Source organism: Athene noctua, chromosome 4 (genome assembly GCF_965140245.1).
Source record: "Athene noctua chromosome 4, bAthNoc1.hap1.1, whole genome shotgun sequence".
Classification (NCBI taxonomy): Eukaryota; Metazoa; Chordata; class Aves; order Strigiformes; family Strigidae; genus Athene; species Athene noctua.
The window spans coordinates 30,032,108-30,047,326 of record NC_134040.1 but is presented as its reverse complement, the minus strand read 5'-3'; the positions used below and the strand labels follow the sequence as shown (position 1 = coordinate 30,047,326).

Here is a 15,219-nt window from a genome sequence, read left to right as displayed (position 1 = left end):
TCAGAAGGTACTTTTGAAGAGCAGCAGTACCCTGTACGTTGATAGATAAAGTGGCAGACCATGCAGCAAATTGCTAGGTAAAAATTACAGTTTAGATGTTTGAATTACTCCAGAAATAAATGGGATTCCTTCTTGCCTTTTCTTAGCAGCACAATTCTCAGGCATAGAAGGCTGCAACTGTAAAACTCCTTGGAATCTATTTGTTCTTATAGATTTAATTTTGTAAAAGCATGTTTGTAACTGGATTGTGTTTGTTGGAAATGCAGATGTGGTTTGTGATAGACTTGCACTGTGTGTCCTGTGGAATCAAAACTTCAGATGATGGCAGTGAGAATAGAAGCAATACAGTGATTCTGGACAGCACACTGAAGAAGATAAATTTTTGACCTGCAGTACAATAAAAATTACAAAGGTTTTGGATTATTTGCTCATATTTGTTCTTGTTTCTTTACGACTGGGAGTGCTGTGTTATGTCATGATCCAGCATCTGACTTTACTTACCAACTTCCCTGTCTGAATTAGGCAACACATAACTCTGTATTGCAAATAAGTCCCATTAATCAGGTGAGTGGATGCTATCTGCTGTAAAAAAATATAGTCCTTTCAACTTGATCATTACTGTTCCTGGGTGAACCCTGGATTTACAATATCAATATGATACTCTGGCTTTTTACCTTTGTACTTAGCAGAGAGAGAGGTAGCCACGCATAAAACACGTAATTTCTGCCGACCAGGATCAGTAGCAGCGTACAAGGAAAGAGAATGTCTTCCAAAACAACCCAACAGGAAACTCAGCTGTCTCCGCTAAAGCAAATGGGATGGGTAAGCTGGGTTTCCTCCCTTTTATTTTGATGCTATTGCTAGTGAAGAACCAGGATTTTGCATTGGCTGCTCTTACTGAAGAGAGAAACAGATGTCCGTTAGCTTAAGCATATAAATGGAGAGAGGAAAGGGCTATTTGTTATGCTTCCTGATTCGCTACGCTCAGAGGTCTAGGAGCTTTTGAGTCTTAAGATAGTGGGCTCTGATTTATGCTGTGCTGGTTAAACTAATTACAAACTGGCAGAGCCCTAGTGTCTGAGTACTAGTCCAGTATAACCTGTCCCTATCAAGTTGTGCGTGTGTGCATGTGCATGTGTATGCATTCTGAAAGGGAGAATGGAACAGTCCTACACAAGAGCCTGCCCTCCCGCCGTATGGCAGCTGAGCATTCTCCTCTGCTGGAGAAGTCAGCTACCCACAGGGTTCAGATTTTACCATTTTATGCTGTAAGCATGTAATTAACCACAAGGAATTTAGACGTGGTATGGGCTTGTTGCTAACCAGTCGCTGCCAGAGGGCAGCAAAAGTGGGCTGATCTGCAAGGAAAGTGACCTGGGAGCCACAAGCACACGGCAGGGGTTGTGACCTCTGTGACAAGGAGCGCAGTCCCACAGTACCCAAAAAAGAGAAGCAGAGCAGATCTGGTGATGTTAGCCAGGGTCAAAGAGGAGCAGAGCAGATCCAGTGATGTTAACCAGGGTCAGCCAACAGTCAGTCCAGTGACTGCCAGGCAAGTCCCTAGGAATAAGGCCAGGCTGAGGGTAAGGCAGGAGTTCAAGGTAGGGATCATCATGATAAAAGGCCACATACAAGCGCACCTACAACAGAATTAAGGCAAGGGCCTGAGCTTAAATGCAGCTCCTGAGCAGAGGGGTAGAGGCCCTGGGCAACGTTTCTTGCAGCCCTTTCTCTCAGATTCGCTGTTTTCACAGCAATCTAATTCAGTGTTACACAACGGTGCCATGTTAGAGCTGACTTTGAGCCCAAGCAACTAAGCCCCTGGCAGGGTGTGTATGGGGTCAGAAAGGTTGTAAAGCCTGTTGGTGCAGGGCCCTGGTACTCATTTCCTTATCTTTTACTCAGCCTGTTTGGATTTTATTGTGTTTGCTGTGACCTTGCTGTGAAACCAGTTTGAAGTGGTGCTCTAGGGTCTGGAGCAGAGTCAGTTCTATACTGTTTACCCAAACAGCACCATTATTAACTTTAGTGGGAGCAGTGCTTGAAGAAGGACTGAGATAGTAATTAGCTAAAATGTGAAATGTGTGGCTGCAGCCAAGGAAAGCATTTCATTGTTACGGTTAAAAAATCATGGATCAGTCAGACATAAAATGAGGTAGAATCCTGTAACAGACTAATGTGCTCTTTTTCCCAAGGCACTGCTTGTTCTATGAAATCCAGTTTTGCTTTCAAAAATGTTTGTAGATGCTGTGGTTTTTTCAGAAAAATGTTAAAATTTCAATTAACTTAATGACAGCTTCTCTTCCCCAGCTTTTATCGCTGAGCACATCATATGGTGTGGGATATCCCTTTGGTCAGTTGGGGTCAGCTGTCCCCATCGTGTCCCCTCCCAAGTTCTTGTGCACCCCCAGCCTGCTCGCTGGTGGGGTGGGGTGAGAAGCAGAAAGGCCTTGACTCTGTGTGAGCACTGCTCAGCAATAACAAAAACATCTCTGTATTGTCAACACTGATTTGGTCGCAAATCTGAAACGCAGCACCCTAATAGCTACTATTAAAAAACAAGTTGTTTCCCAGCCAAAACCAGTGCACCCATGTATTTCAGATGTCCAGTAATGGTACTGCAAGTGCAAACACTGATAACCAAGTCATCAGTTAAAGAACGAAAAATAATCTACTTGTATCCATATATCAATACCCTGGATAGTAGAATGCAAGAGAGAATACTGTCACTTTTTTTCTCACAATCAAAATAGAAAAAAAAAAAAAACAACCCATTACCATTAGCCTAAAAGAAGCCAGTTGGCAAGCTAATTATTATTGGGGTGAAGCCATGGTTGTTGAGTTCAGTTAATGCCATGAATATATTTAAGCCGCTCAGAGAGAGAGTTAGGCTCGTGTCCCGGTTTCGGCTGGGACGTTGGTGATTCCCCGGAGCCGAGAGCGGAGCCCGAGCGCCCGACGCGCATTCCGGCCGGGATAGAGTTAACCGTCCCCCAGCCGGGCGGGGACAGCCGGCGCGGCGGGCTCGGATTGGCCATTGGAGCAGTCCCTCGCCTGTGACGTCAGACGCGGGCTCCCTCGCTTCCGGTCTGTGGTGGCGGGCTCTTCGTTCTGTCGGGGCCGCGGGCGGGGGGGCGAGCGGCGAGCAGGCGCATTGTGCCTTCCCTGTTGTACTTCCCGTCATTGTTTGTTGCCATCACTACACTGGTATCAATCTCAACCTACGAGTTTTTACTTTCTGTCTCTCCCCTGTTTCCCGGGCGGGGAGGGGGAAGGGTCAGCGACTGGCTGCGGGGTGGTTGGCTGCCGGCCGAGTTCGAACCACGACAGCTGGTTAGGGGAATCGGGCAGAGTTTATGCTGACCCTCTTCGGAATACTTGCAAAATCTGCTCTTACTGAACTTAAATTGACTCCTGTACGGGACACAATTTCAGTTTTAGAAACTACCCCTCCGCCTTTATTTCCTGCCATTTGCTTCCCAGCAAGATGATGTAGCTCATGAGAATGAAAGGGCTAACAGAAATAAAGCAATAAATATACTTCTGGGGTAAGCAGCAGCCGAGCTGTTTTAGTAAAGTACAGACGAACAGGATGAGTGGTTTTAACTGAAAACCTATGTAGTTCTTCCTGTTTCTCTGTTGGGGTGCCAAGTAAACGTTTAATCACACAACTGGTTGGTTGGTTGTTTTTTGTATTGTATTTTACTTGTTTTTTTTTTAAAATAACTTGTTTTCTTTAATTGATCTGTTTTTTTCTTCCTGTGAGATTAAATTCAGTAAGCTAACTCAAGTTTATTGTTTCAGCCAATGTTCTATTGTCCCATCTCACAAAATCACAATGCTGGAGAAATTGCAAGGATCCGTAAAGAATGCAAAAAGGAAAGTTTCTGGTACAGAGGTGAGCATTCCAAACTTGTTCTTATCACACTGAGAATGACTTCTCGATGTACTTAAGCAAAACTGGCTGCAAGATGTTACACTGTTTATTGTAACACATTGAAGTTTGTTGGAATGTTATTGTGGGGTAACTGTCACTTTAAGTTGAGCAAGATGTTATTATAGGGTTAATCGAATTCTTTGCATAATCACTGTAGGTAAAGGTGGTTGAATTAAGCTCTTGTTTAACATGAGCTTGCCTTAACAGTCATTAGAAGTGGTTCTATTCCTGAAGTCCGTTATTAAAACAACATTACAAATGTTTTACTTTATTATGTACTTATTCCTGCCTTTGAATAAAAGGCAGGCATGGTTACGTGTCTTGGGTTTGTGAAATTCTTTAGGTGTAGGACATCTAAAAGATTAGTTACTAGTGTTCTACTGTCTTTTAAGTTCACCATGTCAATTTGTATCTAAATTACACATTTTCTTAAAGGAGAAGATTGAAAAGGGCTTCAGCATTTAATTGGAGCTGCTGTCATTGCTAGTGTTGTAGTACTGACAGGAGATATTCTGATTATGGAAGTTATTATTTAGTAAATAAATATAACGCACTTGCTCCAGACGCTACAGCATGCCTGATGTCTGGCACTGTGTGAACACATCCTTGCTTTGAAGAGATGATAGTCATCTGAATGAGTAGATGTAATAGGTGATTAAGACAGTATGCAAAGTTAACGTTTAGAAGATGAGTAATATGTTTAACATTATAAACATATAAAAGGGTAATGTATTTAACATATAGGTAACAAATTTTGGCTGATACCAGATACTCTTTCTATTTTTACAGCTCTTCCTTTGTCTCTTGGGAGCATGCTTGTCACCCAGGGGCTAGTCTCAAAAGGTAAACAAAAAAAAAAATACACGATGCTCCTAAGTTATGAAGTTGAGGCTCTGGAATTACTACTGAAATGCAAGTTTCCCTGAAGCCTGCTGTTTTTCAAGATCGATATTCCTTTCATCACTATCATGGTTACAGTGATTTGATCGTTATGTATGCATTGCCACAGTCATTCTTTTGAAAGCCCATGAGCTGAAAAGAGAATTCACGAATTCAAAGACTGGTGGCTAGACTCTGTCACCGTGATCTCATGTATTTGAGTAGAGTCTTCACTGGGGGTGCTTGTCAGGCAGAACATCCTACAACCTGAGGAGGGGCATCAGAATTGGGTACTATAACTGTTGGTTTATTTGAGAAATGCTGGCAATGTTTTTCCAGCGACCATGTATCAGTATGAATAAAGCTTTGGGGCAGGGGGACAAGGAGTACTGCCAAAGTGAGAAGACAGAGGGCTTTTTATAGAGTTGGCTTGTGATCTGCAGGCTAGCACAAAAGACAATTGTATTATGTTTCTGTGGTGGATGAGCCTGGCTTTACATGTTGCACTTTGCAATGTGTAGTTTCCCTTCTGGGGGTCTTGACTAATAATAAGGTTGAAGGTTAGTCTTTTGGGTAAAGAGTGAAGGGCATCCACCGTGAAGATTGCTGAGATGAGTATATCCCACAGGAGCAAATAAGACAGTCCTTCAGCCTGCATCTGCAGCCACTTAAAGCAAGGGCAGGTAGGAGAAGAGAAAAATCACAGGGCCTGAAGCAAGAAGCAGAAAAGAATCCAGGGGCTATAGGAGGTGAGTGGTGGGAGACAGCAACTGGAGGAGGTGGACATGGCTCAGTCTTTTCTCAGTGTGGTTGCAAGCCCCTTGTTTTGTTCCAGCCACTATTACCATGTTTCCTCCTCATCAGATTCTCTTTTTTACTAGAATGATCAGGAGGAGTAGAGTAGAAAACCTAAAAGCTGTGCCCCAAGAGGCTGGTGTGGGTTCCCTGTTGTGTCCTTGACCTTCAGGTTGTAGGCAAATGGGGAGGGAATGAGCAAGGGAGAGTGCGTGAAGGAAAGCAAAGGATTACACATTTGAAAAAAGGATGAGCAGTGATAAAAAGGGCACTGGAGTTGTCTCAGCAGCTAACATGCCAGCCTCTGGCACCAGGTGCTCTTCTCACTTTCTCTCCATTGTACTTGGATGTTTCTGATCAGCTGTGAAATAACAAAAGCCCATATCAAATAATCATTAATGCATGTCAAGAACTGGAAGGGGGGGACTGTTTAGAAGCAAACAACAGTTTTGTTCCTCCCTCCCTGAGAGACCCAATTTAAAATCGCGTAGATGCCAGTGGGTGAAGGCCGCTGCATTTAGCATAGACTGAGTGCTCTTCTGTCGAAACGCTCCTTTCTGATGACTGCACGCAGTACACTGGCTCTCGAAGAAGCTGGAGCTTCTGAGCATCATTCACACTGAATGCATGTAACAGGGCACTGTTCCCTTTGCCATGGTAATCTTGCTGTGTGGAGCCCCTCTCCACAGCACGGCACTGCTCTGCCACACACATGCTCCCAGAGACATACAGTTTCCGTCTCCTGGTGTTAACTGGAGGAAGGTAATTTTGGTGGGAAAAGCTAAAGAGAATCTTTTGGTCCGCACACTGCATTCTCCTCTTAAAGGCCAGAACATATGCTCTTTCCTCTCTGGAGGAAGAGGCTAGATACCAGTGCTACAGGTTAACATGGGTTTAATCAATAGCCACTGAAAACTACCAGAGAATAGTTTGGGCCTGGTTGTTGCTGCACAAGGAGTTAGACCCTGAGTAAGAGGTTTCAGTTTGCTGTTAAAACATAATAGGGTTGGTTGGTTTGTACTGAAACATAAGCCACCATCTCTTCCTCCTCCTGCAGTGCTGCAGGTGTCACCAGTGGCAGCAGTGCTACTTTCATGTTGATTTACACTCCAAACCCATGCCTGAACTGAATCCTGCAAAGTTCAGACTTTTTTCCTCCTGTGACTTAGGACTACCCCAAAACAGAAGCACTAAGAACTTAGAACAGAAATTGCCCCGATGTTCCTAAATCTGGGTTAATGGACTTTTAAGTTTTCTAGACAGTCTTCACCTTCAGAAAAGCAAAAGCTTCTCTTGGTTTTGAGTACTGGTGAGTTCCTCGAGTGAATAAGCTTTCTGACTACTTCCTTTTATTTTAGGCGTTTTCTCAGCAAACCCAAGATTTGGTGCGTTACCTAAGATGGCAAGTAAGTTGTATCCAATTCTAAAAAGAAATAAAATTATATTTACAAGTGATATGCATCCTTAGATGGATCTCTCTGAATCTCTTTTCAAACTCTTCCTTTTTTGGAATTAATGAGATGTTAACCACAGCACTTTAGGAAGTCAGAATTCTGCTGTGTTTATAAATAAATGTATGAAATAAGGTTCTTTTAATGTCAACGTTGTCACTTGCAGCACATATTTACTCAATATATCCTCTCAAATTGGTAAAAACTCCAATCTCACCTTTGTTTTATAAATAAGTCAGCCTCATTGATCAGCCATGCTTAGCAGAACACACAGTTTATGATATCAAGGAGTCATCATAGTATAATATATGCAAGAGTATGTTCCTTTTCATATATTAATTTGATCTTAACTGTCTAATTCATGACCATGAATTGATAAAGGAAGCAAATAAAAGCGCAGAAACTACAATACAGTAAGGTAGCTTTTAAATGGCAAGAAATAAAGTTGATTCTCTCTTCAACAGAAGTTCAACAGAAAATTGGGGATGTTGAATTCGTGTTTTTATTCTGACTCTGACTGTGTGGTAATATGGCAGGCTGCTGTTCTAGCTTCTTAGAAGCCCGAAGAGGAGAGTGTTAAAATTGCAATGATTAGAAATATACCGTGCTGTATTATATACTAAAAGAAATTAGTGCTGACATCGTTAATTAATTTCATCGAGGGATATCTCTGTAATTTGTTCCTTTAAATCCAAAATCTTGTAATTACAGCTGAATATGATATCCTTCTCCTGTGTGCATTGTTTTGGACAAATTGCTATGTCTCATTATAGGTAACTGCTTTCCAATAGTTATTGAAATCATCCCGGTAATCCCTGTATAACTTCACGTGTTTGTGACATGTTTCGAGAAGACATGCTACATACAGTTCATCGTATGATTCAAATGAAGCCAATTGCAGACTCTTGATTTAAGCTCTTGTATTAACAATGTTTTGTTATCTGTCTTCATAGTTGCTGGTGTCTTAGGTTTTGCCATTGGAAAGATATCATACATGGGAGAATGCCAAAAAAAGTTCCAGAAAATTGGTATTGTACCATGTGGTCCACAACAAAAAAGGTTTGTGCTTATATAAATTATTAATCCTGGTTCAAAATAGTCTAAAACGTAGTAAAAATTATATACAGCAAAACTATGAATTTAAATTCTGTGATCCAGTCGTGAGATACTACTCATATTCTTAGGCTGTATATGACAGTACTAGAAACTACTAAATATTCTTCAGAAAATGCAAATTAAACTTAGTGTAACACCTCTTACTAGGAAATCCATGATTTAAATGAAGTTATTGTACTTTTAAGTGTGATGGGACAACAGTTATTAGTTCTCTTTTCATCTTTTATTGTGTCTCTAAGTGTCTCACAATCGCCTATAATATCTCTTTGGCCCTTTGAGTCTTCCTTTGTACCACACATCGGGCCAAATACACTGCAGATTTTTTTTACACAATCCTCATATTTTAGCAACAATTTCAATCTCAACCCTCATTCCAACCTCCTCCTCTGTGGCTTTGCCCAACCTCATTACTGTCATGCCAAACCACGAAGACCACAAATTGCGAGGGTATTTTTTCCACCTTACAACTCTAACCATATGATACATGTCAATGGCTGCCTTCTGTCACCTGGCATCTCTGTGTTTTAGTCATTGTTTTCTAAACTTCACGTAAAGCACTCTTTCCCATCAAATCACACTTAACTCTTCCAAGCTTCTGCTTGTATTCCAAGCTTCTGCCAGTATTACTTTTCATTCTCAGTGTGGCTTCTCATGTGTATCTTTCACATGCAAATTACATTTCCAAAAACCCTGTCCACAAAATCATGTTTTTCTTTGTCTTTGCACATCTTTCCACCAGACCAACATGAGTTTTTATGCCTATGAAAATGCCTGACTGATAATAGGAAGTTTCTTCATTGTTCATATATCTTTCTACTTCCATTTTTCCTCCACGTAACAAAGCTATTACTTTCCTCATTTGGTGTTACACAAAATGGCTATTCGTCACTTTTTTGTATTATACGCCTTGCTCCTAACTGTTCATTATTGGTAGGTACAATGGCAAGGACTGTCTTTTCCTGTTGTAAAAATCCTATTATATTTTGGTGATTGCTGAAAATAGTAGTTAATTAATGGGGTTTTATTGGCTGAGACATTTAGATGTCATCTTCTGCAGTTGATGTCCCATAAAGCAGTTTAAAAAATTGGAGAGTATAGGCAAGAGATTACTTCTTCAGGAACATTTGCCAGCATGCTATATGGTTGTATTGGAAGAAATCCAGCAAAATTCTTGAATATTTTATCTGCTTTCAATATTGTAGGCATTGCAATCATACTTGCAAAGAATGTGAAGCAAAATTGGGATCAAATGAGAAGGAAGGTTCAGGTCTGTCAGCATCTTAGTCCCAGGTAGGCAACCTTGAAATTTAAAATAAATTCTCATTTTATTTTCCATGTTGAGTGGTATTCTTGTTTGAAACCTTTGAACAATATAGTAAAAATAACGGATTTAATTATGTATTAAAATCTCAGCATTATTCACTGAAATATTCTCTATCTATGGTTTCTAATTAAGTTTGTTTCTTAATTTTTACCTTACATACCTTACATTTTAAATCCCCCATTTCTGAGGAATTTCTGCTTTAGCTGTATTGCTTATTCACCTAATTGGAATTAATTTTGATTGACTACTTGTATGAAAACAAGTATAACTCCTTTCAATTTCCAGCATTTTTACTTAAGAATCAAATAATTATGGATAATGTTGATAATTAAAAATACATTGAAATACTGATAATCTAAAAGCAGACACAGTTGGAGGTGGATTTGTTTGTTTCTTTGGAGTGATGCATCCAGTACTATGGTTTGGCCAGAGCCTTAGTGAGGGTAGTGTAAGAGTGGTTCTAGAGCAACTATGTGGTGGGGCAGGGGAGATGCACCTGTGATGTTTTCACCCCAGAAAGGGGAAAGGAGCATTTACGGGGTGGAAGGCAGGGAGCTGCTTAAAAGCACTTTCACTCTTTGTCTATGAAAAACAGGCCAGCAGCTGGGCTTTTTAAAAGCCTTTTCACACGTTCTGCTTGTGGTAAACTGGCCTACATTTCTCACAGGCAGGAGAATGTGTGAAAGTGTTTGCAAATAGCTTGGCTGCCTGCAACAGAGGAGAGCAGAGGGCCTGTTGGAAATCCTGCCATGTGAGTTTATTACGGCTCTAACTGTAGCTTGGAACAGAAACCTGATGCAGAAATTGTTGAATTGAGCCTCTTTGACATGTATTATGTACGAATTTAGACAAGGCTATTGATAATGGTCCCTTTCCTGCTCTAAAGTATGTGACTGCAGACAACCTATAAGCAGGAATATACGACCAGAACCTGTTTACTTACCTAGAAGAGAGATTTTGCTGGACTTTTACTATGCAACAATACATTACAGCAGTAAGGATTGTCCTTAAGGAAGCCATCAGAATAAATTCCTGGTTTTAATCAACTTTGCTGCTGCTTGATGATGTATCAAGAGCTGCAAGTTCTCAGCCACTACCAGAAAATGCATTTTGGCTTAGACTCACCTAATAGGGTTGCTGCCAGAATGGGCAGTGCTTCTTTTGTGCCACTGTAGAGATAATGAAGCAATTTGGCCCTCTCGATCAGCTCACTGCTCTAGCAAGGTATCAAGCTCGTAAGAAAAAGGGGAAAAAAAAAAAAAAATCAAAGCCAGGAAACCTTTTGACGGATAGCTTGCTAATGCCAGCACGAAGGAGGGAGCAAGCCGGACTTAGATGACTGAATGAATGACACCCTAAATCCATTAGCAGTTGTGAGCTTAATTAAGCCCTTGCACTGCTGTGCTGATTAAGTGCTTTTGAAGATTTTCTCTTAAATAAATGTTTGCTTATGTAGGCCAGTGTCCTCACCTATTTCAAATAAGGACCTCAAAGCATATTTGAGGATGGTCACTTACTAGCAATTACCTGTGTAGTGGAATCAAATGTTGATGATGGGATTTACTTCCACTGTTTGTCAGAGCTGGAGCTTGCACAACCCTAAATCCAAACACGTGTTCAGCTTTTTCCCCTTTTCAACCTTCCCCCGTGAGCTGACAATATTTCTTCTGGTGTTTAAGTACCAATTAGATTTTAAGTAAGTTCCAAATTGTATGAAATGCAAAGGATCCTTGCAGCTGTATGAAGGCAAGAATGCAGAATGCTACAGTCCTCTCTATTTGTTTTCCTCCTGAAGCGGGTCCTGGAATTTCTGCTGTGGGACCTGTTTCCTGTTCCAGCTCAGGTGTTCATCAAAGAAGTTGACTGCTTTTTACTTCTTACCAGTCACTTAAGTATTGTCTGTTTTTTAAAAGAGCTAGAAATCTCAGTCAGAAACACAGTCTGAAAACAAATGCAAGTGTATCTCTTCCAAATTTTAATTGCTGGAAGGAAAAAGCCATTATATCTGTGTCAGTGTGGCATTTTGAATTTGCCAGGAATCACTTTTGATGCCCAGGTTTTAGAAACTTAGGAAAATAAATACTGTAAGCATTGTGTTGTTTTCTGTATTGTTAAACAATGAAAATAATAACCTCATAATCTTTTTTATATTTTAATCAAAATTCTTCATTTAGCATGCTGTGCTCTAAAACTGTACAGAGACCCTACTGAGCACATCTCACCACCACTATCCGTGCTAAGTGTACATTTCAAACTCTGGAATTGCCTAGGAGGACCACCTGGATAAAACGATATTCATGCTGATGACTCTAAGGGTAATTTCTTTATCTTCAGGGAATTTGTAGAGTTCTAGGAGAAATCACCAAGAAGTTGCACATTTCACACTGAAAACAAGGTGCCACTCAGCTAAGTATTTCCTTTCATTTCATTTGCAGATATGGTGAAGATGATAAAGATCTGATGGATTGTCTTCTTTCTTTCAAGGCTTTATTCTGTAGAGAAGAAATTGTGTCTTTGGTTTGGTGTAAACAGAGTTATTTGAAGTGCTTGCATAATGTTAGATAGTTCTGTTTACAGTAAACAGCAATTTCTTGTAATGCACTTTTGGGGTTTTCGTCTCCTCACTCTTCTCAGTACGTTGTTTGTTTGTTTGTTTTTTTTTCTCCAGTGCAATTAAGCTCTTAGTGCTGAAAAAATAAATTTGTCTTCTGCACTTAGACGCTGTTAATATTTTGTGTTGCAAGCAAAATGGCATACGCTGGAATGTTTGTCTTTCACATCAAAAGGAAAGAGTGCAAGGATGTTTAAATAATTTTGCACAGTTTGCAGCTATCCAGTCTTTGAACTGACTCCTTGTTTCTGGAGTGTTTGAAAAGTGGTAAGCTAGAAGCTCATTATGGTGTGGTCTGTTGTGGTTTAACCCCAGCTGACAACTCATGTCCACTCAGCTGTTTGCTCACTCTGCCCTCCCTGGTGGGATGGGGGGAGCACTGGCAGAGTAAAAGTGAGAAAACTCGTGGGTTGAGATAAAGAGTTTAATAGTAAAACAAAAGCCACACACGCAAGCAAAGCAAAGCAAAGAATTCGATCACTGCTTCCCATCAGCAGGCAGGTGCTCAGCCACCTCCAGGAAAGCAGGGCTCCATCACATGTCACTATTACTTGGGAAGACAGACACGGTCACTCTGAACATCCCCCCCCGCCTTCTTCCCTCAGCTCTATATGCTGAACCTGATGTCATATGGTATGGGAAGTCCCTTTGGTCAGTTGGGGTCAGCTGTCCCTGCTGTGTCCCCTCCCAACTTCTCGCGCACCCCCGGCCTCCTCGCTGGTGGGGTGGGGGGAGAAGCAGAAAGGCCTTGACTCTGTGTGAGCACTGCTCAGCAATAACAAAAACATCTCTGTGTTATCAACACTGTTTCCAGCACAAATCCAAAACATACTATCCCATACTAGCTACTGTGAAGAAAATTAACTCTATCCCATCCAACAACAGCACAGGCTACACTGCAATTACTGTGCTGAACCAACATTTAATAGGCCAGTTTTACATAAAAACCCACTTTGCCAGGGATATCAAAAACATGTGTCACATTCACAATGCACAAGAAGATAGTTTGGAACAGTTTATGGTCTGTGCACAAGCCAAGGCTAGTAGATGTTGAGCAAAAATTAGATGGCAGACGTACAAACAGCATGACATACAAACTTCAATGTATCTCAGGAAATCAAGAGAAAATACTTCCCCTAAACACAGTGATGGTGTTCACGTGGAAACCAAATGTACAGCTGCTGAAAAGTTTGGTGTTCGCTGTTAGCTGGTGAAGCCTGTCTTCTGTGGGTTTTCTGTTTGGTTGGTTTTATACTATGCCTATGGTTATTACCCCTCTTTTGAATCAGCTCCTTTGGGCATCTTTACCTGGACACAAAGAGATTCTGCAAGTGGAACATGCAGCATGTAAAAGTATAAAGTTACTATTAATTGGCTACTACACACAAAAGACGTTCTGGACTTAACAAGCTATTAGGTTAAATGCTCACCACCCTGATAAGGCACTTGAAGAGTCTTTCCTAGCCAGGCAGGCAGCAGTGGGAGAAGGGTTAGACTAACTATCCTCACTGTTGGTTTTTTTCCCTTCAAGATTTTATACCTGTCCAAATTGGTGTTTGCCCTCCTGAATTCATGGGCTACTTAAGAACCCCTGTCTCAACAGGGGCTTTAATTTTACACTTGTTACCTTTCTACAGACTTTTTCCACAGCTCTTTCTCAGGAGTCTGAGTCAAGGGTATACAGCTGTGCTGTACCAGAGGTGATGCTTTGTGTACAGGCAGGTAAACTTTGGGGAGCCTTCAACTAGCGCTGCAGGGAGAGAGGGTTACACAACCACAGAAAAGTCAACCTCCCTTGTTATTTGTGAAAATAATATAATTATCGCAGGTGTACTGTGATAGCCAGTAAAACTTGTATGGTGACATGTCTTAGCTGACATCTGCTCTCAAGATAACAGCGACAAACCGCACAGGTTAGTCATGCCTGCCTCACCTGAGGCAAGCCATTACATCTGGTGGTGCCGAGGAGATTGATGCATGCGACAGAGGACCTTCCATGTCAGACTCTCAGAGGTTGTTCTTGTTGGCAGTGTTACCTCCTGGCGTTACAACTTAGCTATTTAACTTTGCTTTAAATGTAATTTTGTTCAGGCTTCTAATTTCTTTGCTGTAATAAATGTAGCTATAAAAAAAATTATTGTGTCATGTTTCTTCTAAATTTATTTCCATACTTTGCAAGAGGCAATACTCTGATTAGCTAATTGTGTGGACCTAAGTTCAGGAGTTACTGTGATACTGTTACGGAGAAAAGGCTGTCTGTGAGTCTAAGCTGTATTAGCACTACATTTGTGCACATCAAAGGAAAAATGAGCACAGCTTATGCACAAACTGTTCTCTAGAAGGTCTTTAAAAGCATTTTTCTGTACTTCAGGGGATTTATGACCAAATAATTTTTTAAGCCTGTCAGGTGTCAGGGTCCACATAATACTCCTTGATGTGAGAAATAACAGGGTTGGTGTTTTGGCCACGTTGTTATTTAATTTTGATAAAATACAATTTCTCCTGCTTTGCTCAACCAACAGTCTAGTCAAATGTGCAGCCGGGCTACAAGCCTTATAATGAGGTAGTAATGATGTTGCAATATTTCTTAAATATAACATAACAAAAATAAAGTAAAATTCAAGTTAACTGACTCTCCCAAAAGCAGCAGCTACAAAAGGGTACATAAGACTCACAACACATTCTGTACCATGTTACTTAATTTGATGAAATTGGAACCAACTGGCTTTTATCATGCTGTGACTTATAGGTGTGTTGGAACTTTCGGTGTCTGGATATGTGTTCTAGGGGTGGAATCGGACAGATGCTGGATTTTTTAGCACTGGATGGTTTACAGCACCTAGTTAAACTTCTAAGCTTCTTAAAATTTGACAGAGAAATATGAAAAAAATGCATTTTATTTCACAGAAGTTCCATAAGAAAGAAGGTTTTGGGGTGTTAGTTATGCTGCATGATGCAGAAAGGATCATTTAAATGCATACTGATTATTTTACATTATTACTTTATGCAAAAGGGAGACAGGAAGAGCTGGATAAAACCTCATGTGCTCTCATGGCCAGACCCTCAGGATTTTTCTACTTGGGAAGATAAGCTCCTAATGATTAAC

The 15,219-nt window shown here is 40.8% G+C and overlaps 1 protein-coding gene across 2 annotated transcripts; it reads left to right on the top strand.

Annotated features, from left to right (window-relative positions):
- The first annotated feature begins 747 nt into the window (after positions 1–747).
- On the top strand, positions 748–14,685 carry LOC141960086 (OCIA domain-containing protein 2-like). Of its 2 annotated transcripts, none has more exons than XM_074904772.1 (7): positions 748–822; positions 3,805–3,898; positions 4,727–4,780; positions 6,970–7,017; positions 8,016–8,121; positions 9,381–9,468; positions 11,938–14,685. In XM_074904772.1, exons 1-6 carry the CDS (start codon positions 763–765, stop codon positions 9,460–9,462), a joined length of 444 nt encoding a protein of 147 aa, XP_074760873.1. In that variant the 5' UTR covers positions 748–762; the 3' UTR covers positions 9,463–9,468; positions 11,938–14,685. The 2 variants fall into 2 exon arrangements, with proteins under 2 accessions (XP_074760873.1, XP_074760874.1); XM_074904773.1 differs by lacking the exon at positions 748–822 and adding an exon at positions 3,230–3,548.
- Positions 14,686–15,219: the final 534 nt, after the last annotated feature.

Bases quoted from the DNA above. Each gene is read 5' to 3' on its own strand.
- LOC141960086 (XM_074904772.1), top strand. From the start codon at position 763: ATGTCTTCCAAAACAACCCAACAGGAAACTCAGCTGTCTCCGCTAAAG. The intron at 4,781-6,969 runs GTAAACAAAAAA...CTTTTATTTTAG, and splicing joins CCAGGGGCTAGTCTCAAAAG to GCGTTTTCTCAGCAAACCCA. The intron at 8,122-9,380 runs GTTTGTGCTTAT...TCAATATTGTAG, and splicing joins TGTGGTCCACAACAAAAAAG to GCATTGCAATCATACTTGCA.